The sequence below is a fragment of the Poeciliopsis prolifica genome, unplaced genomic scaffold (genome assembly GCF_027474105.1).
Source record: "Poeciliopsis prolifica strain line A6 unplaced genomic scaffold, Auburn_PproV2 SCAFFOLD047, whole genome shotgun sequence".
Lineage (NCBI taxonomy): Eukaryota > Metazoa > Chordata > Actinopteri > Cyprinodontiformes > Poeciliidae > Poeciliopsis > Poeciliopsis prolifica.
The window spans coordinates 4,158,136-4,185,147 of NW_026562422.1; the positions used below are offsets into that span (position 1 = coordinate 4,158,136).

At 43.4% G+C, this 27,012-nt stretch overlaps 1 protein-coding gene across 4 annotated transcripts in view; it reads right to left on the minus strand.

Moving 5' to 3' along the window:
* The window catches only part of zfyve26 (zinc finger, FYVE domain containing 26), a 29,418-nt gene extending 2,631 nt beyond the window's left edge, over positions 1-26,787 (minus strand). Inside the window, exons 1-42 of one of the 4 annotated variants that reach the window (XM_055057076.1) lie at positions 26,717-26,787; positions 25,444-25,716; positions 24,407-24,482; positions 24,204-24,290; positions 23,963-24,094; positions 22,032-22,371; positions 19,601-19,725; positions 19,308-19,472; positions 18,615-18,703; positions 18,377-18,528; positions 18,100-18,291; positions 16,639-17,214; positions 16,019-16,183; positions 15,141-15,292; positions 14,813-15,056; positions 14,451-14,714; positions 14,243-14,362; positions 13,454-13,624; positions 13,050-13,283; positions 12,856-12,961; positions 11,429-12,306; positions 10,666-10,865; positions 10,370-10,474; positions 10,097-10,219; positions 9,607-9,783; positions 7,452-7,701; positions 6,456-6,554; positions 6,184-6,371; positions 5,364-5,500; positions 5,133-5,161; positions 4,901-5,037; positions 4,344-4,564; positions 3,769-3,916; positions 3,470-3,679; positions 2,834-3,049; positions 2,536-2,733; positions 1,705-1,785; positions 1,474-1,601; positions 1,178-1,352; positions 551-610; positions 252-434; positions 115-165 (exon numbers count right to left, since the gene is read on the minus strand). In XM_055057076.1, coding sequence (XP_054913051.1) covers positions 115-165; positions 252-434; positions 551-610; positions 1,178-1,352; positions 1,474-1,601; positions 1,705-1,785; positions 2,536-2,733; positions 2,834-3,049; positions 3,470-3,679; positions 3,769-3,916; positions 4,344-4,564; positions 4,901-5,037; positions 5,133-5,161; positions 5,364-5,500; positions 6,184-6,371; positions 6,456-6,554; positions 7,452-7,701; positions 9,607-9,783; positions 10,097-10,219; positions 10,370-10,474; positions 10,666-10,865; positions 11,429-12,306; positions 12,856-12,961; positions 13,050-13,283; positions 13,454-13,624; positions 14,243-14,362; positions 14,451-14,714; positions 14,813-15,056; positions 15,141-15,292; positions 16,019-16,183; positions 16,639-17,214; positions 18,100-18,291; positions 18,377-18,528; positions 18,615-18,703; positions 19,308-19,472; positions 19,601-19,725; positions 22,032-22,371; positions 23,963-24,094; positions 24,204-24,290; positions 24,407-24,482; positions 25,444-25,670 — 7,611 coding nt within the window. In that variant the 5' untranslated portion in view covers positions 25,671-25,716; positions 26,717-26,787. Of the gene's footprint in view, positions 1-114; positions 166-251; positions 435-550; positions 611-1,177; positions 1,353-1,473; positions 1,602-1,704; positions 1,786-2,535; positions 2,734-2,833; positions 3,050-3,469; positions 3,680-3,768; positions 3,917-4,343; positions 4,565-4,900; positions 5,041-5,132; positions 5,162-5,363; positions 5,501-6,183; positions 6,375-6,455; positions 6,555-7,451; positions 7,702-9,606; positions 9,784-10,096; positions 10,220-10,369; positions 10,475-10,665; positions 10,866-11,428; positions 12,307-12,855; positions 12,962-13,049; positions 13,284-13,453; positions 13,625-14,242; positions 14,363-14,450; positions 14,715-14,812; positions 15,057-15,140; positions 15,293-16,018; positions 16,184-16,638; positions 17,215-18,099; positions 18,292-18,376; positions 18,529-18,614; positions 18,704-19,307; positions 19,473-19,600; positions 19,726-22,031; positions 22,372-23,962; positions 24,095-24,203; positions 24,291-24,406; positions 24,483-25,443; positions 25,717-26,716 lie in introns of all 4 variants that reach the window. The other 3 variants (XM_055057075.1, XM_055057074.1, XM_055057073.1) reach the window with 3 other exon arrangements.
* Between the last annotated feature and the right edge of the window lie 225 nt (positions 26,788-27,012).

The following is a 27,012-nucleotide window of genomic DNA, read 5'->3' on the forward strand; positions in this document are numbered from 1 at the left end:
TCAGACGCATGCATTTAAAATTGAACAGATTTTACTTTTGTTCTTTTTTTTTGTCCTTTATTGAACTTCACGAAAGACTGCTTTGTGGAATTGAAGCAGGACAAACATCAGTACCTTGCTTTCTATGCTCTTTATCTCCATGATGAGGATTTCCAGCTCCTTGGCCTGAACCAAAACAAAGGTGAGAGTCAGACGGACAGCGTGTCACGGTTTGTCCTGCAGCTTAACTTCTGCTGATTTCTGCCTCTTACATCAGCCGGCCCCTTATCGGCCACAGACACACAGCTGAGGATGAGGGCGTCGCAGTCGCTCCTGGTGGCGGTGCCCGACTCGCCCACGCATTTGAGGAGCTGCTTCATGGCGCCGTACTGCCTCTGCCGGACGAGCCGGTGCCCCGCCTTGACGTAGAGGGCCTGCGCCTCCAGCTGGAAGTCCTGCCAGGGCAGAAGGGGAGAGAAAGGAGAGGAAGTCGAGTAAAAACTTTAAATACTCTCTGTGATCAGAGCTCCATAGCGTAGCGGCTTGACTTTGCTTTTTTAAATAAACGTACCTGGATGACTCTGTACGCAATGCCGAACCCTTCCTCTATGTTTTTTCCTCCGAGCATCACCTGTGACACAAGTGGAAAAAAAAAAAAAAAACATGATTCTGGAGTTTATTTGTTCACAAAAGTTCAATTTAAAAACAGATGTCACTGGCAGCACCTCTAGAAAAATGCTGCCAATATAAAAGACATCTTCAACAAAGACATGAATTGAACTAAATAAATTTTTTCTTTTTGATTTTTTTTCGCTGTGCCTCCCTAAATGTTTTACTGGCCTGGACACCCACAGACAGCAGCATGATGCCGTCAAAGCCACAACGGAACAAATGTTCAATTAAAATGGCCTAGTCAAAGTCTAGACCTCGATCAAGTTGAGTAGCAAGACTTGAAAGTTGTTGTTTTCCAAGCAACTCTTAAGCTACTTTGTCTCAGCTTTTAAAGCTGCTAGAGAAACACAGCTTTAAACACAAACACTAGGGGGTGCTAGAGCACCTGCCCTTTTTTCCCTTTGCACAAAAAAGTGCCCTTCTGAAATCCTTTTTTTTTAATGGCTGTAATCACATCAAAATGTGACTCTTCATTCCTAAGTGGACTATTAGGCTCAGAAGGCGAGTCAGAAACATCCAGCTTGACCTTGCAGGCGACCTCCATCTTCACAGGGTTTCCACCGAACAGCGTCGGCGGCGAACCGGATCCAGTCGGCCCGGAGGGAGGTCTCCCGGCCTGTGAGGCGCCGGAGGACGCCGCCGCCTCGCAGCGATGCAGGAAGCGAGTCACCTCCAGCTGCAGTTCGATTGTGTTCATGTGCCTGCAGAAAGTTCAGTCATCTCTGCGTCAAACGTTCAAAAAACCTTGAAAGGAAAATAACTGAGGCCACAAAACCCCTTTTTAAAACGCAATGGTAAAACCGACGAGGTTCATCAAGTGACCTGGACACGTCGCTGGAGGACATCGTCTTCCTGAAGGAGCCGACAGACGGTTTCCTCCTGCCGGCGCCTCGGCCTTGCTGCTCCTGCAGGTATGTCTTCAGGTGTTCTTTGGCTCTGGCCAACCAGCGCTGGAGAACGCCAACATAAGAGTCAGCCACTGGCTTAACTTTAAAAAAATATATTAAAATGATCATAAAATAGTCCACTTGAAACCAAGGAAGACAGAAATACCTGCTGCTCCCCCAGCTGCAGGTATGAGGTCGCTCCATGTGTGAAGAATCGTATGCAGGTCATCGCGGCGCGGACGTGATCCTGCGCAGGAAACAGAAAATGATACGTTTAAATTCAGATTTGACACTGAAAAAATATTTTTGTCCCGTCTTTTAGTTGTGCAACAGAGTATTAGGGACAGGCTACGAGAATTTTTGTTTAATTACTTAAATAGAAACTACATTTCCTCAGAAAAAAAAAAAAGTTTTCTCATTGAAAAAGGTGTTTTAATAAGAGAAAGGCTGGGATAGTTAAGAGCTGATGTGTGTAGTTCTGTCTTAGTTGCTTTAAAGTCCTTGTAATTTCATGCTAACGTGTTCAGAGATGAGGCATTTTTTTTATTTATTAAATATTATTTGTAAAAAGCAAGATGCTCAACATTCCTCACTTTAATGTTTTCTTATTTTCTGTGGTGGAGTTCTCAGAAAATGATGATTTATTCTCTTAATATTACAACATCACTCTTGCATTACTTCAACTCTGCTGTCACAACTGTATTCTTGTAGGATTATGACTTTCTCCTTGTGATTAAAGATAAAAACAAGCCATAGCCTGACCCTACAGCTGACCTGGAAACAGAAGCTGTTAAAAATGTTTGTCAAACAAGATGGCCGCCGTGGGCATGCTGACATCACTCTGAAATGCAGAAACCCAAGAATTTGGAGGGAGGGAGGAAAAATGAAATCCTCAAAATCCAAAAATGTAATTATTAAAAAGGGCTTATGGTTCAACCTACATTATAAAAACTAAACCTTTACAGACAACAAGTGCAAACATTAAAGCAGATCCTACCATCATGAACTGCTGCAGCTGGTACAGACAGTGATAGTACTGCTTCCGCTGCAGGAACTGGCACGAAGCGATCAGGTAGCGGCTCCACGAGTCCAAGCTGGGCTCTAGTTTTCCCATGATGCCCTGCAGCTTGCCGAGATGCCCTCGCTCCAGACACGGCTGCAACACGCCCTCCAGAAACACTTCCTCTGGACACTCCTGAGCCGCCGCACCGGGCGCGAACACACACACACGCACACGTCTGATTCTACAGCACAAGGGATCAGACCGAAGACAATCCTTAACTACGGCGCCTCACCTTGGCGAGAAGATACGTCAAGGCTTCCTCGTCGCAGTTGCGGCGCATGTAGAAGCTGACGACAGCCAGGTGGGGGCCGTACGTCTTCAGGTAATAGAGACACTCCTGATGGAGGTAGCTGCTCTGAGTCGGGGCGTCTTGTCGCTCCGCTGGACCGACCTCGTTCAGAGCGTCCTCCAGCTCCCGGAGCGACGCCAAGATGTCTTCGCCGTACGACTGACGAAGGAGGCAGAAGGCGGCAGTTTAACAAACAAACAAACCAAATCACAGCTTAAATGTGTCAGAGAACGTGACTACGCCTGTCACTACAAGCAACGGATCAATTCATCTAAAACGAGTGCCATCACTTGTGTTGGGACAGCAGCGGATCAAGAGACGCTCCTTTTTAAAGATTTTTGAAAAGCCGCCATTTTTTAGAAACGCTGCAAACATTTGACACTCGGCACAAAGCAGTTAGTCTAACTGCCCTGTCTGAGCTGAATGGTTATTAAGTCGACATATCGGCTAAATGTCATAAAACTGTAAGAATGAGGGAAACCTTGATTTCTAAAAAGTGTGAAACTCAATAGTGATGTTTTGACAGAAAGACAGGAGTGGGACCATTATATATAAACATATTAAAGAAAAGCTTCTCACCGGGGCGCAAGCGGGCCGCACGGCGGTCTCGAGGTGATGGACGATCTCCTGCAACAAAGGTGGGCCCAGATTGAGCTGGTTCCGGTCCACCGGAGGCTTCAGGCAGCGGGAAAACTTCTCCCTGGCTCCGGAAAGGTTCCCGGCCTTCAGAGACCCCACAGCCCACGCCTGCCACACGCCGCCGGGGTCCAGGCCGCTCTTCGTCGACACCTAGCAACACCGGCAGACGTCGTCACCACCGATCCGTTAAAGGGCGGAAAAAAATTTCAATCGAGTCAAAGAACCGCAGGAAGCCCCACCTCCACCGCCAGCTGGTAGTGCTCGGCCTCCAGCAGCTGATTGCGCAGGCGCGTGACGGCCGTCGTCTCCAGGATGTCGTCCAGAGAGGGAACGTATTTGTAATTGGCCAGAACCAGGATCTTCAGCACGTCGACTTTGCTGATGTAGCTGCAAACGGGGAGAACGACGAAGAAGCAAAGCTTTGACGCCGACACTCATAGAGGATCTAACACATTGCTGTCATTCCTTTACAGGGAATGATGACACAGCTTCAGTGAAGAAAAACAAAGACATTTATGAGGCAGATAAGTTTAAATTTATTGTGAAAAATCCAATTAAAAACTGGAACCACAAATAAAATGGATTATGACGTCTCTACAAAACTGTCCTTGAAATTGTGTGGTGAAATATCAAATAAATACTTTACGTCACGCATCCTGTGACTCAAAGTGTTGCAGTCTGGTTGCAGCAATGAGCTACAGTTTTGCAAACCTTCCAGAGTTGGTTCACTTTTGAGGGACTTCAAAACTAAATCAAAAGTATTTTCCTTTTCAGGTTCATAAAGCTATTCGACACTTAGCTTCCCGCGTCCTACCTGTCGCATAAAGCCAGATCGTGGCTCTGGCCGACCTTCACAAACATCAGCTTGGCGCTGAACAGCAGCTGCCGCATGACGTCTGTGAGGAGGCAGGCGTCCACCTCCGGGTTGGTGAGTTTCCGGGACAGGGAGCGGCAGTGGTTGATGAGCTGGTGACCGCAGGCGGCTTGATCGCTGTGCAGAGACAAGATGGCCACGCAGAGGTGCGCGCTGGGAGCCTGGTGGCGCCACAGAAACAGATGGTTACATTTAAGCTAGCGACACTCAAGCAGATCACAATCACAGCTCTAAAGATGGGAAACGTTTCATTTCACGTCGCTTTGTTTTGAAATGAAGGCTTTCATCAGATCGAATGCGGGAAGACAAGTAAACATGGAAGGAAAAGTACAAAATTACATATTTTTGCTGGTCATGCTACAAAAACAAAACTTTAATGCATTTTTGGGGGGATTTATTGGGAATCATTTATTTACTGATACACTGATATGCAGCCTCCTGTACTCTGATATGCATAAATAAAAACATGAGTCGAACCAAACAATGTAAAGTTGGACCTGCTCGTAGTAGAACTCGCTCCGCCGCAGCTGGTTCTCAGCAGGGCTTGTGCTCAGACGGATCTGTGGGTGGACCACTTCAGGCAGATGCAGCATCCCGTCCAGAGGCTCCTGGGAGACGATGGGGCTTCCAATGACTGCTCCGAGACAGACAGAGGAACGGGAGGCGACTCAGCAAACAGAGGCCTGCAGGCGAGAGTCACTGAAACAACGGTACGGGATGTTGACATACCTTCGGCAGATTCAGACTCCTCTTCAGAACTGCAAAACCAAAATAAAAGGAGGCGAGTTTGAGGAATGGTTGAGTTTAATTTGATCATTTATTCAATAATTTAGCAGCAAAATAGATTTTTGAAAGGAAAATGTTGCTTTCTTTTTGTCAGCATATGGTCTGTGATGACAAATGTTATTATTTAAAACAAACAAAACACAAAAACAATGTACACCTTAAAAAGGAACTCACTCTGGGTGGAAGTGAAGGTAACACTGGTCGCAGACTCTGACTTCCTCTCCTGGACGCCCGTCGAGCAGCATCTTCCGCTCCGAACACGCGCTGCATACCAGGCGGCCACATCTCCGGCAGTGATGCCGTCTGTTGAACTACAGACCAACAGGGACGGAGACGGCGGAAATAGTCAAGTCTGTTCCTTGAGTTGCCAAAAAAACCCTCTTCTTTAAATGCAGGAAATGTCAAACTCATTTTCATTTTGAGCCACACCAAGATCATCAGTGTTCTCAATGTTCAGGTGGTGCCTGAATGTATTGATAAAAACCATTAAACTGTTAAAATAAGCACACACATGACTCAGCATTCAATAAGGACTTCTAAAATTAAATAATATTGAACATCTTTTCACGTTGATCAATGGCTTCCAGATTTTGTAATTTTGTGATTTGTTGCAATGAAAATCACAGATCTTGCAGTGCTAATTTGAAAATATTTGCAATATTTTCAATATTTTTGAAATGGTGGGAGTCAGCAGACACTTAAACCCGATGGGGCCACATGAAAAGCTACGATGGGCCAGATTTGGCCCAAGGGCCTCAAGTTTGACACCTGTATTTTAGTGACTTCTAGTACTGGAGCAAAAACATAAAATACCACAAAAAAAAAAAAAATTAGCAAAATGTAAATAATGTTTTATTAGAAACTCAAACAGCTTTTCTATTTGTGGTTCGCTTGCTATAAATTCACTGCATGAATAACTTGAATTCATTCCATCCCATTGAGAACTTCCAGTTTCACAATCAGAACCACAACTGGTCTTCTTGCTGCCACTCACCATGGTGAACCTCTCCCGCTGGCAGACCATGCACAGGTCGTGGTGGGTGTCGGGGACCCAGTCCTTCCGGGCCGGCGGCTGATCTGGGGGCCGGAACTTGGCAGGCGAGCGCCGGTGTCGCTCCGACGAGCCTCGATCCTTCTCCCTGTCCGAGCTGTTTGCGGACGACGTGTGTGTCGGGGTGCTGCCTGCTGTCGGACGCAGGGGAAGCAAACGTGAGAAAATGTCAAGTAGAAAGAAACGGGATCATGAAGGCAGGGTGTTCGTCTCACTCGAGGAAGAAGCCGGAGATTCGATTTGGCTGAACGACTGGGTGCTGAGCTCGTGCGCGGGACACTGCAGCAGCGTGTCCTGAAGGCTGATGACGGAGTCTGGAAAACAAGGTGATGCATATTTTGTTGCAACAAGCTCCACGGGGCTTTCTGAAGTCTGACATACCCGAATCTAATTTAGTTTTCCCCCCAGCAATTACAAACTCTATTTAAATAATCTTGTTAAAAATAAAGTTGACTCCACTGGGAAACTCCATCAGAAGTGTAAGTGTCACAGCAGCTGCTTTTGCTCCAGAGAAAATGAAGATGGAACATAAAATAGTTTGTTCTTTCTTTTTTGTTATCCAGCCTATAAACTTTTCAGAGATATCGGAAATGACACTACAAACTTTTGGAAACCATCCAGCCGCCTTTACATGCGTGAAATCGAAGCAGCTGAGGTAAACTAAAGCAAATTTACAGAGGATTTAGAAAAAAAAGAAAAAAACATGGTGTTTGCTTTTGGCACAGCTTGACACCATCTTGTGTCTTTACCTACCAAACTTTAATTAACTTATTTTTGCATGTCTAAAATTGCTTTCTTATTTATTACGTTTATATTTTTTTATCCAATTATAATAAAACAAGAAATTGACTACAGTTGACTCCAACGGAAGTGTTTTTTTTGAGAGGGGGAAAATCCAGTGTGATGAAGGAAAAATTAATTAACGTTAATTAATTTAGGAATATTTTAGGGAGAAAAAATAAATAAATCAAAACCTCCAAAATATATGCTCAAATTTCTTGGGCACTACCAGAACTCCATACAGTGTTATTTTGATGGTTTCTGGTCACTGACAGTTTTTTTGGGATGGCCATTGTGCTGCAAAAACAAACAATATTATCCCGCAAAAATACACACCCCATCCATAATCAAGCTGGAAATAAGAAAGTTAAAGTTAATTAAGAGCCCTAAAAACTGTGATTTAGATCACAGTTTGAAACCGGACCACCGACCTGAACGCGTCCTCTCTTTGGGGGCGCACGAGAAGTCCAGGGCCTTGGAGGCGTAGTCCGCCAGGAGCTTATCGATGTCCTCTGCGCTGAAGCCGGCCTCGTTGCCAACCAGCAGGCCGTGCAGCGTTTGCACCGCCACCTCCACCCACTCCACCTTCAGGTTCATCAGCAGCTGCTCGAGCATAAGCATGGGTTCTGAAAGCAGAGGGAAATAGTCCTGTCTTGCGGCCGGGGGGAGGGTCAGCAAAACCTGGAAGTAGAAACATATATATGGATGGGAAAGCCGACAAGAACTGGGCATCAGCAGATTTCAGGAAATCAAATTTACTACTTTTATGAAATCTAAGACAAAAGAAAGATTAGATTAGTAAAAACTGCAGCATTTCTGGGCTCTGCTTGTGGCCCTTGCTTAGAGCTCACTTACTTTTAAGCTAGGCTCAAAGTGCCTAGCTTAAATGTTTCACTGTTTTTTGGAGGGTGGTTTGCACCCACCATCATATTGAGACATGGAGAAGTGAGCCAGTGGCAAAAAAGAACATCGTCTTGTCAACTGGCCAAAAATGTTCCCTTATTCCTGTAGACGCAAAAAGAAAGCTAGCTTGTTGGCTAGCAGAAAAGCTAGCTAGCTAGCCAACTAGCTAGATTCACAGCAGAGTTGGGCAGGAACTACTTACATTTACAGTTTGAGTAACTTTTTAGAAAAGATATACTTTTAGGAGTAATTTTACGACGCTTTACTTCTTACTTTTACTTGAGTAACTTCACTGACTGAAGGACAAACTTGTTCTAGCCAAACATTCAGACACACACCAGCACTTTTTTCTTCAAGTTTTATATTGAAAGAAATGTATTTATGTTTCATATTCTTTTGCATGATTTTGTTATTTTTGTAATTATGTTATTTATCTTAATAATTTAGATTTTTAAAATGCCAGAATTTCTTTCCGTTTTGGGTGTTTTTGTCATTTTTAAATTAACCATGTTTTGACCAGTTACACATCGATTGAGTAGATTTTGTTACCAAAAGCTTTTTGACTCTCACTTTAATCATTTCTTGAACGACTACTTTTTACTTTTCCTTCAGTAAAAATTTGCTGAAGTAGCGCTAATCTTACATGAGTGCAGTTTTGGCTTTTCTCTAATTAGCAGCTAGTTAGCGTAGCGTCAGACGTCTCGAAACGCCAAACACAATGAAGACGTCTGCGGCTGCGCGCCACTCAAAACGTTTACCTGACAGAAAAGTGACTTGGAAAAAAGAACTAAACAATTAAATAGTGATGCCTCGACAAAATGTAAGACTTGTGATCAACGTATTTAAGGTCAACTTACATTTACTTAAAAACAAAACAAGTGAGACGGGAACAGATTTATGGGAGATGACGTGGAAAAGATTATAGTCTCCTTGCAAATCACAAGGCTTTCGGAACAGACAAGTTTCATAATATGTTTTCGTGGCAATGAGTTGTTCATTCATGGAAGACGGGATGGAAGGAGAAGACTGACGAACGAAGGAAAACTGCACAACAGGATACTGAGAACATTCTGAGAACTCCAGAAAGTTCTCAGCATAGGCACAAGCTGTACGTTCTGCGTTTTCAGGAAACAGACATGGACATGCAGGCCCAGACAGATGCCTGGCATCCTGCCAGCGACGTGTGAAATGAACTGCCCAACCATAAACAAAGTATTTATTTATTTATTTGCAATTACACTTTGCTTTTTGACGTTGATCTAAGTTTTCTAGGAACATTCCCCTTATTTATGACTTTCTGTTTCTCTGGGGTATAAATATGATGCAACACTGGCACGAATTTTATCTTTCAACACACACACTTATCAGAATGAAAAAAAAAATCCCTGGCAACGCTTGGAGATCATTTATATGCCAACTTATTGTCTTTACAAGAAACAATAACGGAGTTTGTCAAACTCTACAAGTGTGTCACCAATAATCCGGTGAAAAATGACTATTGAATTTATCGACTGCAAAATGTAGTTTTAAATTTTAATAACATGTTGTAAACATCCTTTCCAGTGTCTTAGAAAAAAACATTTGAATGAACCTTCAAACTGTCTTCATAGTTGGACATTTATAAAGCCACTAGCTACTATCATTTAACACCTAGAGTTGGCAAAGGCCCTGGAACTGACTAACCTTTGATCCCAGATGAAGAGCGTGGATGTGGCGCCGACGGGCCGGAGACACCTGCCTCTGGAAGTGGACGGTGAGGTAGTCAGCCAGGAAGTGACACGCCGCCAGTCCGGGACGGCGATCCAGGGCATGTTCGCAAACGTCGAGGGCAACGGCAACGTCCGAGATGCTTTCAAGTAGCTGCGGTCGCAAATGGGGAAACATTTCAAGAGGAGAAAAGACAACTAAAGGGAGTGCATACAGTTGTGGTCATGAATGTTGAAGGTTGTTTAATCTTTTGATTAGGAGTGGAGATATGTTTATGGTCTTTAAATCTTACAAACAAGAATCTGTCTCCTTTAAAAAGACGGTTTCTCCTTTTTGAACAAAGTAGAGCAGATTCTCCCAAGATGATTTCTCCGATAAAAAATACTTTTCAGTTTCTCACCAATTATGTTTGTCGTCTAAAGCTCTTTTTTTGCTTCTAATGTTTAATAAGGTGATTAATCCAGACCTCAAAAGCCTCATCTGTCAGTTCCTCCTCCAGCAGATGAAGCAAATGCTCTGTCTGCAGCTGCAGCTTCAGCTGGTCAGACACCGGATAAAGCTCCGTCCACTGCTTGCAAAGAGAAAATTCCTGCAATAGAGACAAAAACAGACTAATATCTAGATTTTTAAAAACCTTTTACACATGTGTTTTCATTCTCCAGGCTACATTTTTCACCTAAACTCTTACAGACAGTGCATTGATGTGCTAACTACACTGTTGCGGGTTTAATGCACCCACTTTTGCCTCCAGGATCACCGACAGCGTCGACTCCGGGTTTGCTTTGGATTCCGTCCTCAGCTCCTGCCAAGTTTTCCCGGGCAAGGACGGATGCAAATTCATCATCTGTGGCGGGATGAGACGGAGTAAATGGCTCTGAAATCCCTTGAAAGATAAACGCTGTTAATTGTGACACGCACAGACTGCAAAGAGCTCCGTATTAAAAGCAAATGGTGACTGGAAAGGCTGAGCAGGAGAAAAAAAAAAAAGAAAAACAAAGCGGGCTGTAGAGTCGGATGTTTGAGGTTCGGGGTTACCCAGTGGTAGATGCTTAGTTCCTTCTTCTTGAGCTCCAGGTCGGCGTTGAGCGAGGTTTGTGTGTCGGGGTCATTGAGGCAGAAGTCGATCAGCTCCAGACAGGCGGACAGAGGCCAGCGCTCCAGGGCCTGGAGGGCAACACGGGCTCGCAGGTTGGCGTCCTGAACCCGGAACAGATGATCGACGCCTTCGGCTTCCTCTGCACGACGGAGGCAAAACACCTCACCGTCATCTGGAGTGTCTGGTTTTTACGTTAGTTAACTAAAATTAACTTATTCAAAAAAAGAATATTTTCATGTTTAGGTCTGTTAAAAATGATTTCCTATTAAGCGTCTTTTGCTTTTCGATTATGCACTGTATCTAAGTCGAGCAGAAAGGCTGAACACATGTTGATGTTGGAAGTATTATTATTCTTTCACTTATGTTGTTGCATTCCAGGCACTCATACTGAAAGAGAGGAATTGAAATATTTGTTTATTTATATCTTCTAATGTATTTCTGATATGGCATTAAAACATGTTACTTTTTGAGGTTCAAAATTTCTTAGATTAATCTCAAATTTTCTCTTTTCTATGTACAATTGCCCTATTACCCTTTTGTAAAGGAAAACCTGACTGGTACGTCTCTGTAAGAAGAAAAAAAATCCTTTAAAATAGATTTTGAAAAAACAATTTAAACAAAATGACTCACAAAAAACATTAAGCCATGTTTTTTTCATACAACATTCCATGAAAGCCTCAAAGTAAAAAAATAAAAAAATACCTTCTAAAGCGGCACAGACCAGCAGGCGGTCCTTTAGCTCCCCCTGCTGGCTGCCTCCCTGCCCGTACAGCTCCAGCAGGGTGAGGGCTCGGCCCACGTCTTTGGTCAGCACGGCGTTTTTAAAAGCCTCGGCAGCCAGAACCTGGGTCAGCTCTTCTTGAGGGCCACACAGCAGCAGACCGATGAGTGGTTTCCCACAGATGGCGCCACCGAGGTCGGTGGAGCCCTCCTCGCCTTCGCCAAACGAGATCCCAAGCACCGGCTCCGCCATGGCGTGAAGGTAAGCCTTCAGAATGGGGAACTCCTTGAGGAGGCCGTCTGCCTCTCTGGATATCTGCTCAGCGGTGAGGAAAACCTCCTTCCGTCCGCTGCGGAAGTATCCGGATAATCCCGATGACTTGGCGCGGGGGGCTTCTCCCTTACACGCCGTTAAACACGCCAGCGTGGCCAGCAGGGGGCAGCGGGACTTCAGGAAAGACAGCGCTGAGGCTGTCAGGAGGAACGTGTTTGAGGAAGACGAGGCGGAAGACGACGAGCCGGAAGAAGACGAGGTGGAAGAAGACGGCGGAGACGTGGAGAGGTGGATGGGTGAGGAGGTCGGCTCGTCCGCGGAGGCCTCGGACTCGGAGCTGCAGTCCGCCGCCGGCGGCTCGGCCATCGCCAGCATGGTTTGCATGGTTTTGTAACTCTCACAGTGCGTTTGAAGCAGCAGAGATAAGCTGTCGACGCTGAAGGCTTCGCCTGCTCTCCCGCCGTCGCCGGAGGACATTTCGTTTGCTGGACGCAAGCGCCACACGGGCAGGGCGTCGCAGCATCTCTGAACGATGACCTGCTGGACGCTCAGCCGCAGACCCTCCTGCTGCAGCACCGACAGAACTCTGGGATTTAGGAAAAAACAAAAAACAAGTCAGAGAAAAAAAATACCCAAGCTTTAAATTTTTCTACAATCAGTGCATTTCTATTGTCACAATTAAACACTACTTTGTGCTGATCTGTTACATAAAACACCTTAAATTGGCAGAATTATGTGTTTTAGTGTTATGCGTTTCCAACTTTGTTACTTTCAGGTGTTATAAAAATGCTATATAGGTTGACTTTGAAAATTGAAATTGGGCTTCTGTCTCTTTAAGAAACTCCTGCTCTTTCTGAAACTCATCACAACATGGCTCCTCCAGTAACCCTGTAGCAACTATTTTTTTTCTTTTAGCAGCGTTTCACTGAGCTTTAACAATGAAAGGATTAAAGGATTTCTCAAACATCAAGAAAGATTCAAAGCAACACTCCAGGTATGTTTTACATAGTCATTTTACTTCCTTATTAAGATTCTGTGTCTCTGCATCCTGTTTTTAATCCCCCTAAATGCAGTCATTCCAGACCAAAAAGGTTTCCATGAAAACACTTGTTACGTCGGGGATTTCTGAGCGTACCTGTCAGGAGACACCAGTCTGTCAAACAGCAGATGAGAGACGAGCTGAAACGGGGTTTGAAGCAAAACCAGGAGTGGATTTCCAAGCTTCACCTGATTGCTTTGGTCTAAGGAAGAAAAATAAGCGGGAGTAAAAAGAAAAAAAAAACAAACAGTAGTTGCTCCAGCTAGCAGAAGGAAGTGAGATAATCTTACCTTCTGAATGGAGGCTCCTCACCAACACAGAGGCGAGTGTGTTGACGTAGTCCAGGAAGCTGCGCACGTAATCCGGCCTGGCCAGGCCTCCGTCCGGCTCGAAGGGACAGAGCTGGTCCAGGGAGCGGAGGAGCTGCTTCATGCTGGAGCGCACAGGGTGAGCGTCCAGCTCCGCCGGCTTCAGACTGGCCTGATCCACCAGCAGGCTCAGAACACCGCTGCCCGCACCGCCCTCTGGCACCCAAGATATAACCAGCAGAGACACAGCATCTCGTGAAAATCGAATCTGACTTTACATACAAAAAGACTAGAAAACAATGGAAAAGCAGCTGACTAACAGGCTCTTTCTGTTGTATATTATTTCTATGTTAATAAGTCGGCCACAGCTGACAGCAACAACAGACCTGCTCCCTCTGTAGCAGCACTCAGAACCTGCAGCGGGTTCTCCAGGCGCTGGGTCAGACCGAGCCGGGCGGAGATGCTCTCTTCACTCAGAGTCGGGTGGCAACAGAGCAGCACTTCCTGGATGCAGCAGCCAAATGGGCTGGAAAACGCCTGGTCTTCCCCGGCGGCCTCTGTAAGCACAAACAAACGCTGTTAAAACAACAAAAGAAGAAAGAAAGAAAGAAATACTGTAACCTGTACATTTTTATTCATGATGCTTTCACACAGACAGCTTGCTATTATTGTGTTATGATATTGTTTTCCCAGGCATACTGCACTGTTTTATAGCACAATAAATTTATCTTCAATTGTTAGAAAAATGCTGTATGTATCAAATATGATTTAAAGGAAATTTCATATCCTAATTTAACGCCTTGAAATCAGACCTTACCTTAGCTTTACCTTCAGACACTACAGTGCAAGGCAGCGTATTTTCAACAACAAAGTTTTTATTTCAGCCATTCCTTCTGTGAGTTGCACGACGGAGTATCAGCTCCTTCAGACTAGCCATCAGCAATTAGAAGTTGACTTGAATTGAAAGTCCAAATAAATAGACGATAAAAGACATTTGTCAAACAAAAATCTGACATCACTCTGAACTATGGAAACCCAAGGAGTGCATCAGTGATTAAATAAAATGTTTTCCAAAAATATGAAATCTTCAAAAAACAAATGTTTGATTGATCAATGCAATCGATTTATTCCACATTAAGTGTTGCAACCAATAACATTTGACTATTTTCATTCACCTGCTTTGCCTGAAGGCTTATGAGTGGCCGAAGGATTCAGGATCTTGCTGATCTGCTGTAAAACCATGGGAAACCCACAGATCCCCTCAGAATGAGGCACTTTACGGTCAATTCTCGTCCCTTAGGAAGAACATGAAAAACATCCGAACTCACTCAAATAATCGACGTGACTACATTCATCTGACGCTGCAAAATTCAGGCGTCGTACCGCGAGCTTCGAGGCTGCCGGCGAGCCGGCGCTCCGCCGTGTCCAGCAGCTGTCGACAAGTCTTCCAGAGCTGGCAGTGGCAGCAGGCCAAGTCGAACGCCGCCATGGCGGCCGGGCTCAGCTCCTGGAGCAGCGCGTGCAAGAGGCCCGAGGCGTCCGAGGAGCAGCGGCTCAGCCAGTAACCTTCCTCCAAGGTGGGCAGAGGGTGAGCAGGCGTGCTGAGGAGACGGTCTGCGATGTCTGAGATGGAGTAAAAAGCAACTCCTGCAGGGAGGAAATCAGCAGGAAGTCACTAAAATACAGCGACTAGATACATATTAGACATCTTGGGAGAGAAAAACCCGATCCAATAGATGACAAACCTGCTGCTGCGGCACTACCGATGGCCTGCAGCGTCGACAGACCGCTGCTGCCGAGCCGACTCCTCCCGGCGCCAGGAACGGCCGCCGCCCCCAAACCCTCGGAGGAAGACGAGGAGGAAGACATGGACTGACTTTCCATCTTCTGCTCCACCTGTCCCAACTCCTCCAGGACTTCTTTGTAGCGCTCCATGAAGGCCAGCTCTCCGCAGCAGGGCGCCCCCGCCAGGTCGAACACTAGCGACACCTGGAGAGGAGTTCAACTTACAAAAAGTCCATGTTGCTGTGGCGACGGCGACACACTTTCTGGCGCTACTGATTTGATAGAGACCTGATGTGCCTGCATGAAGTTTCCCCGGCGGATGCAGGACATGAGCAGAGATTCCGGAGGAGACAACATAGCGGGCACCAACCAGCTGTGGGGACCTCCGCACGGGCAGAGCTCCAGCTCCGCGCAGCCCGCCGCCGGCCCGCCGCCGCCGTCTGGCATCAGAGAGATGGGAAAAACGGAACAGGTTTAAATTTGATTCAGACATTTAGCTTCCAAAAAGGCTAAGACTGGAGGATTTCACTTACAAAATATAAAACAATCGGATCAATCGATCACTGAAGTAATTGTAAACCACTTTAGTAATCGATTAATCATTAACTGGCTTTTACAAACTCAAAATTATGCCCTTTGCTGAACAAATAAAATACTCTAAGGGAAATAATTAAGACAAACTGTAAAAAAAAAGACTATATATATGCACATCTTGCATTCAAGATGAAAAAAAAAAGTATTTTTATTTGTTTTACAAATATGATTAACCCATATTGAGCCACATGCACTGTACTGATGCTAAGTGAAGCAGAAACGGTTTAAGTATTTTTGTTATGTCGTCGCATTTTAGGCAATAAAATGTTTATTTTCTTATTTAGAAAAAAAATACTGTATACAATAAACTTATGTGATGAAATGACAAGTTCTCAGATTTTTTTAGTCTTAATTTTTCTTTAACCGATTACTTGATTAATCGTCAGAATTACAGGTAGATTAACCAATTACTAAAGTAGTTGTTAGTTGCAGCCCAATGCTTAATCATTTTTAGGATTTATCTGAGTTAGGAAACGTGGCAGTTTTCCATTTCTGTTCACCCCAAGACAATCCTCTGTGGAACCAACATCCAGCTGACATTCGTCTCAACCAACTCGGTTTCTCAGATTTACCCGACGCGCTGGTGCTAACTTCTCCGTTATGTTTCTCTGCTGAGGTTTGTCTCTCGGCAGCAAGTCTCGACGTTTTCCTCCTCTTCCTCAAACTCGGCCTTTTCCTGCATCCCAGATTAGCGACAGTGGAGCTACACGCTGACATCTGCATGGGGTTCTGTGAACCTGCAAGCATATTGTCCATTAATGCTTCCGCAGTCAGCTGATGGCAGCTTGACAGTGAACTCCCAGGTTACCAACATTAAAATATTCCTGAGATAACAGGTTCATCTCAAGAAACCTAGGCAGAAACCTAGTAAAGAGCAGTCGTACTCAAAAATACTTTTCCCCAATGGTCTTTTGAGAAAGCAAGTTAATTCCCCGACGTTTTCTCAAGATCACGAGTTAATTTTCCGATGGTTTTAGACATCCTGGGAGAAATAAAGGGATAATTTCCCATGCTCTTGAGAAAAAGAGCTAATTTCTCGTTTTCTCAAGATAAGTTAATTTCGCGATTATTTTCTTGAATTAATTTTGTGAGGCTTTTCTCAAGATAATGAGCTAATCTCCAACAAATGAGAAATTAACTTATCATCTCTGGAAAACCAGCAGGAAGTTAAATCAAATCTTTTAAAGCTCACCGTCTGCGCTGCTCTGATTGCTGGTGATGATTTGCAGCCTCCACTGGGCCTCGGCGGTGCGCTTCGACAACCTCTGCAGACGGGCTCCAAATGTCTCGGCCGTCACAGAGCAGCCGAGAGTCGCCGCCGCCTCGGCGTCGCGAGGCAGCGCTCTTCCCGCATCCTGTCCCTCCTGCTGACCCACCACACACATTCCCTCCAGCCCTTCTTTCAGCAGCTTTAAAAACCCCTCCATCGCTACGCCGTCCACCAGAAACCCCCTGCAGCCGTGAAGGAAGTGGCCCAGGTCCAGGTGGCCGCCATGGGAACGCGGCTTCTGGCTTTTGGTCTCATCCGAACTGGATTTCCCCGCTTCCGCATTTTGATCTGTTGGAAGCGATGAGCAATCTGACTGTGTCTCCTCTCCTGTGTTCGGATTTGACTCTGAGTCTTTTTGTGCGTGTTGGACAAAGTCAGAGGTGGACAGAAAGAGAAGAGAGAAGATATTCTCCAGGAGCTCCAGGCGGAACATGGCGGGTACGGTCTCCAGGTAGAGCTGACACTCGGATAAATAGTGCTGAAACATATAATAGCAACCTGGGCAGGAGAAATGGACATTTTTAATAAGACATTGTTCTAATCAAACTTAAACCGCTCAATTTTTCAAAATAGAAAAAAAAAAAAAACAGAAATGGAAACTGTCACGGATAACCGCATCTTTATTTGTAGCGTGTTTCCACCCCTGACAGTCCGGTAAACTCAGTTTGATTAGGAACCAAAGTTGCTACATTTGTTACATTTTTAGCTGGTGAGATTCACTTTCATACTGCACCAAACCCTCTGAGAAACCTGTTTCCCCCCTCGCCTCTGGGGGCGCCGCACCAAGAACCACCGAGGGAAACTACACTAAAACGTAAACAAAAATGGACTAACATGAGATTTTTAGCGGATGCAGGATTTCTCTCTTGCCTTTGGTAAAAGACAATGAGCCGTCTCTCCCGCCAGCGTTTTTTTCTGGTGTTTGCTACCTGAAGTTATGTTTATGTTGTTCAAATGCATGTGAACGCCAATTGAACCGGAAACCGCTCCAAAAGCAGTTTGTCGCGGAGCATTCTGGGTAAATATTAGCAAAACAAGCACACGAATCCATCCAGCGGAAAAAATGGCTTGTGGTTTTTCACCAACGATAAAAGTGAAATCCTGCAACCGCCAAATGGAACGCTGCTCCATTTTTGCTTACATTTGGCAAAGGAAAAAGCTGCGTACATGTCTTCTTCTGAGGTTTCCTTCATGTGGTTCTTGATGCAGCGCCACCACAGGCAAAGGAGAGAACAGGATTTTCAAACAGTTTGGATCGTTTGACACGGTGCGTGTGAAAGCGAACCGCAGCAGCTGAGAATGTTACAAACGTCGCCAATTTTGGTTCCCAGTCCAACCGAGTGAACCGGACAATCAGGTGTGAAAATACTGACAGTCTCCTACCTTCTGAGGAAGCCGAACCCTTGTTTGTATCAGTTTCAGCTTCTGTGGACTGGTGACGCTGCGCGCACTCGGCACAATTCGAGTATTTATGGAAGTTGACACACAGAGCATAGATTGCATACTTCATGGCGCAGAAGGCCTGGAACAGGACGATGTTCCTCTGCACACTGGCACTTTGACTGACCGCGTTGTCTGCAAGAAATCAAACCAGGAACCAAAGCGACAATTCAGTATGCGACGCCGATATTTACTTGGGAAGAAAATGTACGACGCAAACCTGTTTGAGGTGAATTTGGCAGTTGTTGTAGTAGATCTAATATCCTGCGTTCTTCGTACTCAGGCAAAGGAGTCAAAGAGTGCAGAATGTGAAGGGCTGAGTGATTGTCCAGATTCTGCAGCTGTGTCTGCAGAGCCTCCCTGGATATCCCTCTGCACACACAGCAAGCATATCACCTATGAAATTTTTATTTAAAGTCTATAAGAATATTTTAGAAAAAGAGAAACAAGGTGCTTACGGGTTGTTGTTTTTGCACCACTCAAGAATTCCCAGTTGGGAGGACAGAAGGTTACAGAAGTCCTGAAGAACCAAGTCATTGGCTGAACTCTGGAGAAAACAAAATGAGTTGAAAACATAAACAATGCATTCGCAAAGCGTTAAAGACAGTTTGGAGACAAAGTGGAAAACATAAAATATGATGGTCAGTGAGTTCATATTTGTGTTGGAAAGCAGGCATGGGCTGAGCATCAATGAGTGTTAAAGTTTATTAAAGTTTTCAAAAACACTTTATTTGAAGGGTGTCCATACGACTGACATGACACTCATAAATATAATAAAGCACCAGTTATGAAGATGAATGGTTATGACTTTTATTATTAAGTGTCATTCAGTAAATAATGACACTTTTAATGCAAACTTAATGGACTTTTAGTGTAAGTTTTAGTTCCACTTTACATTAAGTGTCATTTTTTTAACCAAATAACACAAAGTTGACACTTTCAATTGACTTTCAATGCAACTTTTAGTGTATCATGCTATTAATTGCTTCATTGCTTAGCATTGTTACAATTGTAATGGTCAACATGTTCGATTTTTGCGACAGCAGTAGTATTGCAATGCTACTTGAAATTCGAAAACCATAAAAGAAAAGCGGTCACGCTTCTAAACGGTCGGACAGAATAAAGTGGGTGTGGTTTGCGTTGGTTTTCACCTGCTCCTTGTGAAGGATGTGCACAAGCGTTTGAGCAGCGTCGAGGCTGCGGCACTGACTCCATCCCAGCAGCAGCAGCAGACGAGACAGAGGCCGAAACTCCAGCTGCAGCAAATCCTTCAGCGCGCCGTGCTCCTCGTGTTTCATCAGGTCGAGCCCCGTGACCTTCAGGACAGAAACGGTCTCGTGTCGCATGGCTCAATTCAATCACGTACACTCTCAAATCAACTTCACATCGTCCTTTTGAAATGAGAAATGAATCCCTTTCTTGATTTACCAAACTGGCGTCTTACCAAAACCTGCTCGAGGAAATGCTTCCCGCTACTAAGGCACTCAAAGAAGATGGTCCTCCAAGCAGAAGGACGATCGTTTTGGCTACACAAGCTGAGGGCGAGCTTCTCGGCTTCAGGTAGGTCCACTAAAAAGGGGGACAGACGAAAAAGGGAAAATTAGAATGTTTGAATTACAATTTTAATATTTTCATTTGATTATAACAGCGCTTTAGCTTAATAAAAGCTAAAAATGTAAAAAAATAAATAAATGTCTTAGTTTCATTGAAGTTGCACTGCAAAGGTCAGCCAATGGAGTTTCCTCATTGGGCACTTCTCTGTTTGGAGTGGCACTAAATTATATAGTGGTGCAGCTTTTAACACTAAGAGGGCGTTCTTCCTCTTTTCTTCTGCTGCTGCTGCTTCATCGCAAAATAAAACCCACTGTGAACATGAATGGTGGGCAATACGAGTTTTACATTATATGTATGTGGCAAAGCTGTAAGGCTGCAAAACCAGAAGTGTGATTAAAAAGGGGAAAAGAAGAAATCTACTTCTCGTCCCTGGCACTGCTAAAAGGAAACCTATTTTAAAGCTTCAACTGTCTCCTATTTTTAGCACGAGGTCTTCTTTTGTTCTTTAAATTCAGAAAATGGTATAAATGTCCAAACTGAGTTTTTTCTCTTAAACATATTTACTATAGTGGCCAAAATAGTTGTGGTCATAACTTTTGAGATGATCAAGCATTACCTTCCCACACAAACACATCAGAAAAGGAACTGACTCATTCAGTCATGTGGCTTTGTCTGGGAACGGGTTGGTCAAATAAAATCACACGAAATCCGTCGTCAAGGAAATCACATCTTAGGCCTGTTTCTACAGTTCAAGCCTTTTTCAAAGTCCAGATCCAGACTGAACGAGAAGTCAGACTGTTCCAGTCTGCAGTGCAGAAAGCGTGGACACAATTAGGGAATCGGAAAAATGGAAACGTTAGGTGGGCTTTTTACAGCAAATTTGGGGTCTTCCAACAATCTAAATACTCTCTTCAACCGTATCTGTTGAAGCAATTGATCAGTGAAAAACATCTAATCAACAGAATTTTTCCTGCTAATTGTGTTTATCGTAAACGCTGAAAGTCGCATTTACAGAAATGAGTCTGAGGTTATGAGTTATGTCAGTGTCTGCTTATACTCAGCTTTTTAAATCCTTTAAAGAATAAAAGTGTTTGTGTCTGCTTGTTATGTTTTCTTCTTCTGTACACTTTGGAAGGGGTTTAATGAGAAAAGAAATTGCAAAATTCTTTGAAAATAGTCAGAAAGAAGCAAAAGAAAAAAAACAAATCACCAATACGGTTGCAATGTAAAGTCAGTCTCTCAAGGCAAAGCGGGCTAAATGCGTGTATACGACACACGTTATGAAAGCACGTCTTTTTTCTTTCAACTTCAGAATTTTGTGTTACTTTGTGTTGAACTGTGATATAAAATCCCAATGGAATGCACTAAAATTCATAATTTCATCGTGGCAAAAGGAGGAAAAGCTCCAAATGTGCGAATCATTTTGGAAAGCAGTCTTACCTAAAACATTACATCAACGTTTATCAAGGTGGTTTGTTTACTTCAGCTGTACAGGAAGTATTCTTTTTTTTCTAAGAGGGAACTTTAATTTGAAATAATATTTACAAATGAGGCGAGACTGGGAGTCGCTTGACCAAGAATCATGGGACTTGAGAGAAACATGATCATAATAATCATCTAAGCTCATGATGTGAGCAGAAGGAAGTCTAATTTAATCAAGTCAATTCTGTTTTTTCAAAACATAACCAAGCCGTCTGCCATTTTAAAGAACACAATTGGTGGGTAAAAAAACAAAGTTTAAGTAAAAGCATATTTTCTTTCCATACATGAGGCTGATTAGAGGAATAGAGAGGATAATTCATTCATTTATCAACTTGCTTTTGGTAAGGTTTTTTTTTTATATCAGTCCGGTTAAATAATATTCGGTTATCTGTCAGAAACTGCGTTTCCATTATAAATGTGCGCAAAATTTTGTTGATATTCCACTAATGTCAAAAATAAAACACAGTTTTGTGCCGTTGCATTTAAATACCAAATGCAGTTAAAATCACACTTGAATACATTTGTTCGCACGATTAGTGATTAAAAAAAAAAGAAATGAACATCCTCCAACATCCTGTTGTCTTCTTTGTCATTCCCACCAGTAGTAACATGCGTTTGTTGATCACGTGACTGGTGCGATGGGAAATAAGAGTCACAGCTTCAAGAAGTACACTGATTTCAAGATGGCTGAAAAAATCCACCTCATCCTAGCACCAAAACTTAACTAAAAACTTTTGGAAATTATCCCGATTCAATTAAACCAATTTATTTACGGAATTCCAATTTGCTCAGTTTTAAGCTCGGCGTAAACGCTTCTCGCTCCATGCCTCACGCCCCACCTTGTGTTTCAGGCGCATTTCTCAGCAGGTGGTCTCTCTGCAGCCGCCGGGCAGTGGAGCAGTACACCGAGACGAGCGCGTCGCATCGAGGCCGCAGCAAGCAGCCGAGGACCCTCTCCTCCCGCAGAGGGCCTCCTCGGGCCGACCACAGCGCTTCGCACAGCGTCTCCAGCTGCGGCGTGCCTCGGTCCGAGCTTCCCGGCATGAGAGCCAGGACGGAGAAGATCTCCTCCACCCACTGCTCCTCCCTCTCCGGGCTCCGCTCGGGGCTTCCCAGCTTCCTCATAAGGTGCTGGATGAATTTGTGCTGCAGGGCCCGGCCTCCGTTGCTCGACTGATCCTGCAGCAGACGGGAGGAAAACGATTAATTAGATATGTATGTTACACCGTTGAACACAGTGGTGGAAGAATGGCTGCTTTGGGAGAGTTTACCAGCAGGAACACCTTTTGATCGCTGACGTATTCTGAAAATACCTCAAGTCTTGATGAGGTACTCACCCCCTTTAAAATGTTTATGCTAAACCCACAAGCTTCAGTGTATTTCATTGTGATTTTAAGAGATAAAACAAAACATACCGTACATAGAATAACAATAAAGAGCAAGAACAAACTGCTGGCAACATTTTTTGCATATATAAATAAAAGAAAAAACATGAATGGGAAAAGGATCCATGGAAATCCATACCTGCAGTTTTCTTAACTTTTCTGACTTTGACTGGGCCACTGCTACAAAAGAACATGGCTGACAGCAAAGCACCTATGTAGTCTTTCATTGTGATTACATTATAATATGATTTATAATAACATTACAGTAATTATAAATTACTGTATTGCTGACTAATGTGCACTGTCCTAATGAAATAAATGAAATATGCTTCAGACTAAAGCATGTCAGTGTAGCTCTGACAGGAAGTCTAGTCTTGTCCCAATCAGATGCAAACTTCCCACCACAATCTTAAATCTTTTGCTGCCTCTTTCAGGACTGCTCTGTATCTAGGTTACAAGATCATGAAAGAACCATTTTGAAAAATGTTGAGGAGGCATTTAGGTGTGATGTGCAATGTTGCATTTTTTGGGTTTTTTTTTAATCACACCTGGTATTTTGAATCCAGAACAAGAAACTTCAACTTTGGCCTCATCTCACCCAACTTCCTTCTTTCACAGGTTATGGTTTCCCCTCCAAGTGACAAACTTTAAATTGGATTTCTTGAGGTTTTTCTTCAACAAGTGCTTTCTTCCTGCCACTGTTTCATGAAGGCCAAGCATTAAAAAGAACAGAGCTTTGGCTCTCTCCTGGTGCTGTTAACCCACGTTAACACTGTAAGGTGATGAGCTCTCTGAGTCAAACTCTCTCACAGTGAAACAGTCGTGAGAAGATATCTGATCACGATCTTAAATCTATCGTCTGTGGTTGTTCACTTAGGGTGTTTTCACACCCGATAGTCCGGTAGACTCGGTTGTGTTTGCATCTGCGTAAAACAACCCAAACCAATTGAAAAACCTGTTCACCTCCTCGCCTGTGGGGGCACTGTACCAAGAACCACAGAAAAAGACATGAGCGCAACTTTCTTCCTCGCAAAATATAAACAAAATGGAGTTGTGTCAGGTTTCTATATATTGGTTTAATTCAATAAATTTGGATAAAATAAAAAATGTGCGATTCTATGAATATTCTCTGCCAGATATGGAAAGGACAGTTGAAAAGTGACATTTATGAAGCACATATTTTGGCTAGTTTGAGTGAAAACTGTGTTTAACAATCAACTTCCAATTCCCCATTTTCTCTTTTTGTGCTTAAAGCTTACCTCCACTCATCAAAAGCAACATATTGAATTTATCCTGTGGTTTAGTCTGCAAAATCCTGTGTTACAAATGTTATGCAGTCAACTAATCTAAAGACTGCAAATACAAAGCCTAAACTTTGATTTTACCTGTATGAAATGGGCCAAAGTCTGGGCAAGTCTTGGTTTCTTCTTCTCCAGTAGAGTCTGAAGGCAAGACTCAACAGCAGCAAGGGATGCCTGTTCCTCCGACTGGGATGCCAAAAAAGCCTGATGCAATTCCTGCCAAAAGCCAAACCACAGGTGAGCGTTTATTTTCATTGTTAGATCCATGTCTTTTCTTTTTTTTTTTTTACTTTGCACATTTATAGCTAGGATGTAAGAAGAAAACCTTGAGATCAGCCTCCTGTATGCCCTCTGACCCCAGTTCCTCCAGGAGGAGCAGAAACTCCAGCTCGCGTTTGACGTGAGGAGGAACCTGAAGAAGGAAGCCGCAAAGCTGAGACTCGGTTTTTACGTTGCAAGGTTGCTACTAAAACCAACGGCGTCAACGAAAAGGCAGACGTTAAATGTTTCGGAGTTTCGCAGGTTTACCTGATCTTGAGTCCATCTCTCCAAGACCTGCAGCCAGAACCAGGCAAGTTTGTGCGGACTGCCAGCAGAACCCCATCTACAAAATTTCCACAATTCAGCAAGAACAATCAAGATATATATATGTATACTGCTGAAACCAGAAATCATCAAGCACTGCATAAGAAGAAAACATTTTTTCTTAAATCGGGCATTAAATAAGACAAAATTTTTCTTGTGTCAGGCCAGATAGAATTAAGAAATATCTCCATTTGCTTAATGGAAGATAAGGAAGAATTTAGATTTTTTAAATTGAATATGTTCTGTTCTTCACACACATACATTTGTAGTTCTACCCAAAGACTTTCAAGAAAGCTGAGATGTTTGTTCACACATGGACTTTATTGTCATCGACACCAAATTATAGCTAACTTGATGCTCAGCAGTCACTGTCAGGAGGTTAAAGTTCAAACTTGTCACAATAAGCAATTAGTCAGTTAATCACATGATAAATTAAAATGAGCTCGATGATTTCACTTTTGATGATTGATATTTTTTGAAGGGCAATTTTGTCCACAGAGACTTTATGATCCATTTTATTCATGGTTTCAGTTGTGTTTTTTTTATTTCCGTTTTATTTAAAATATGTAATAATATATTTGTAAATATACTCTAAGCCAACAATATTATCGTTTATCGCAATAACTACTGGGACAATTTATCGTCCAGCAAATATGTTACTGTGACAGGCTTTATTCCTGGCTTTCCTCGAGCTAACATCTGATTGGTGAAGTGCCCCTGGTCAATTCTGCATGATGCTGACATCACTGAAGAAACAACAATGTTCGAGAACTAAAAAAAAAAGCCATAAACATAATTAAAAAAAAGAAAAACCTCACTCTATTCTGGTGTTTAGCAAAAAACTAACAATTCTGGTGATCCCAACTGACCTAAAACACAATGTTTAATCTGAATTAATGGGGGAAAAAAAACAAGTCTTTTGATGCAGCATCTGTAGCATATTTGGACTCAATGCTGTTTTAATCCTCCAGGCGACTCACTTTAAGCCGTAAGGGTGGCAGATGATGGCTCTGATTATCTTTCGCACTTTTTCGGAGAGTTCCCCCTGAGAGCTGACCAGCTGGGGAACACAGGCGCTCGCCAGCTGCCACTCTCCGTGCTGCAGGCACCTCTTGAAGCGCTCAAAGAGGTCGCGGCACGAGGCCTCGGCTTCACGGCCAAAGGGATACACGGCGGCCTCCGCCGTGACGGTTCTCGGCTCGGACATCACACCCGGGGAGTCATGCCGAGCAGCACCTTTGACCTTTCATCACCTGACGCAGAAACAAATCAGGAGTTTATGCAAAAACAAAGAGAAGCTTTTTAAACTGATATTTCACATTATACATGGTGTAATACACAAATAAGTCTATGATGCTGAAGGTTTTTCTCATAAAACATCTAGAATTTGTGCCTGCATGTGTATTTTCACTGGAGAGTGTCTGTTCACAGATGTTCAACTGCATTTATGGCTTGACTGTTCTGAGTTATTAATATGCTTTGATGCACATGCAGCATTTCGCACATCGTTTCTGCTCTGGGGTCCTTTGACTCACCTAATCTGTGAATCAAACCAGCTTATCAAGAGCAAGATGAGTTTGTTGCAGTGTGACAAAATGTGAAAAAGTCGAAGTGGATAAATGAATATTTTTGAAAGTCACACTTGTCAAGGATTTAAAGGAAGCATTCTGAATATTGGAAGTCAGGTTTTGTTTGTTTGTTTTGCAATATTTTACATCTATTTTTGATAAACAGTAAGATTATATTGAGAGAGAAACTGAGACTAGTGACAAAATACAGTTTTAGTGTGATTTAGCTGGTTTGCTGTTGTGTTCAAATTGTACAGGAGTTGGGGGGAATGTTATTTCAGCAACACCGTTTTGAGTTCATGCTTTTAGAAACGTGTTTAAACAAGACAGAAATAAAAGAAAAGAAAAAATCCCCCGTATTATCTCCAGAATCTGCACCCAACAGAGGTGAGACTTTATCAATGCAAACAAACCATAACATGACCATAAAAAAAGACCCGAAATGAAACTCGACTGGTTAAAAAACGAAACTCTGGTTTCTCAATTACACTTTCAGAGGCTGACCCGTCTCGTAATTGCCTTTCGGCTTCCATTTGATTTGACAGCTAACCCTCAAGTCTGCCTGACATTAGCTCCTCGTGTCTTAACTTAAACCTCACTTCCGTAAACGTCAGTCGGGGAAGCTCTGTCTACACATATAACATACTTAGACATTTTCCAGTGAAGCAAAAACGCCATAACTTACTAATTCCTCTGACGGAACCCCAGTTAGTTTAGCCCACGAAGCAAAGCTCTTCTCAACATGTTATGCTAGCTGCACAACGGAGGTCATGTGACAAACATCAGCTGATTCCCCGCCGCTGGTTGGTCAAAGGTGGAGAGGAGGAGGGGGAGGGGGTATGTTGCCTTCACGTGCATCCGGAAAATACAGGTACTTATGACACTTCCGATTAGTAATGAATACTTTATTTAAATATTTATATTTGTGTAAGTTATACTGATATAAACCAAACGTAATAATAATAAGGATAATCATAAATA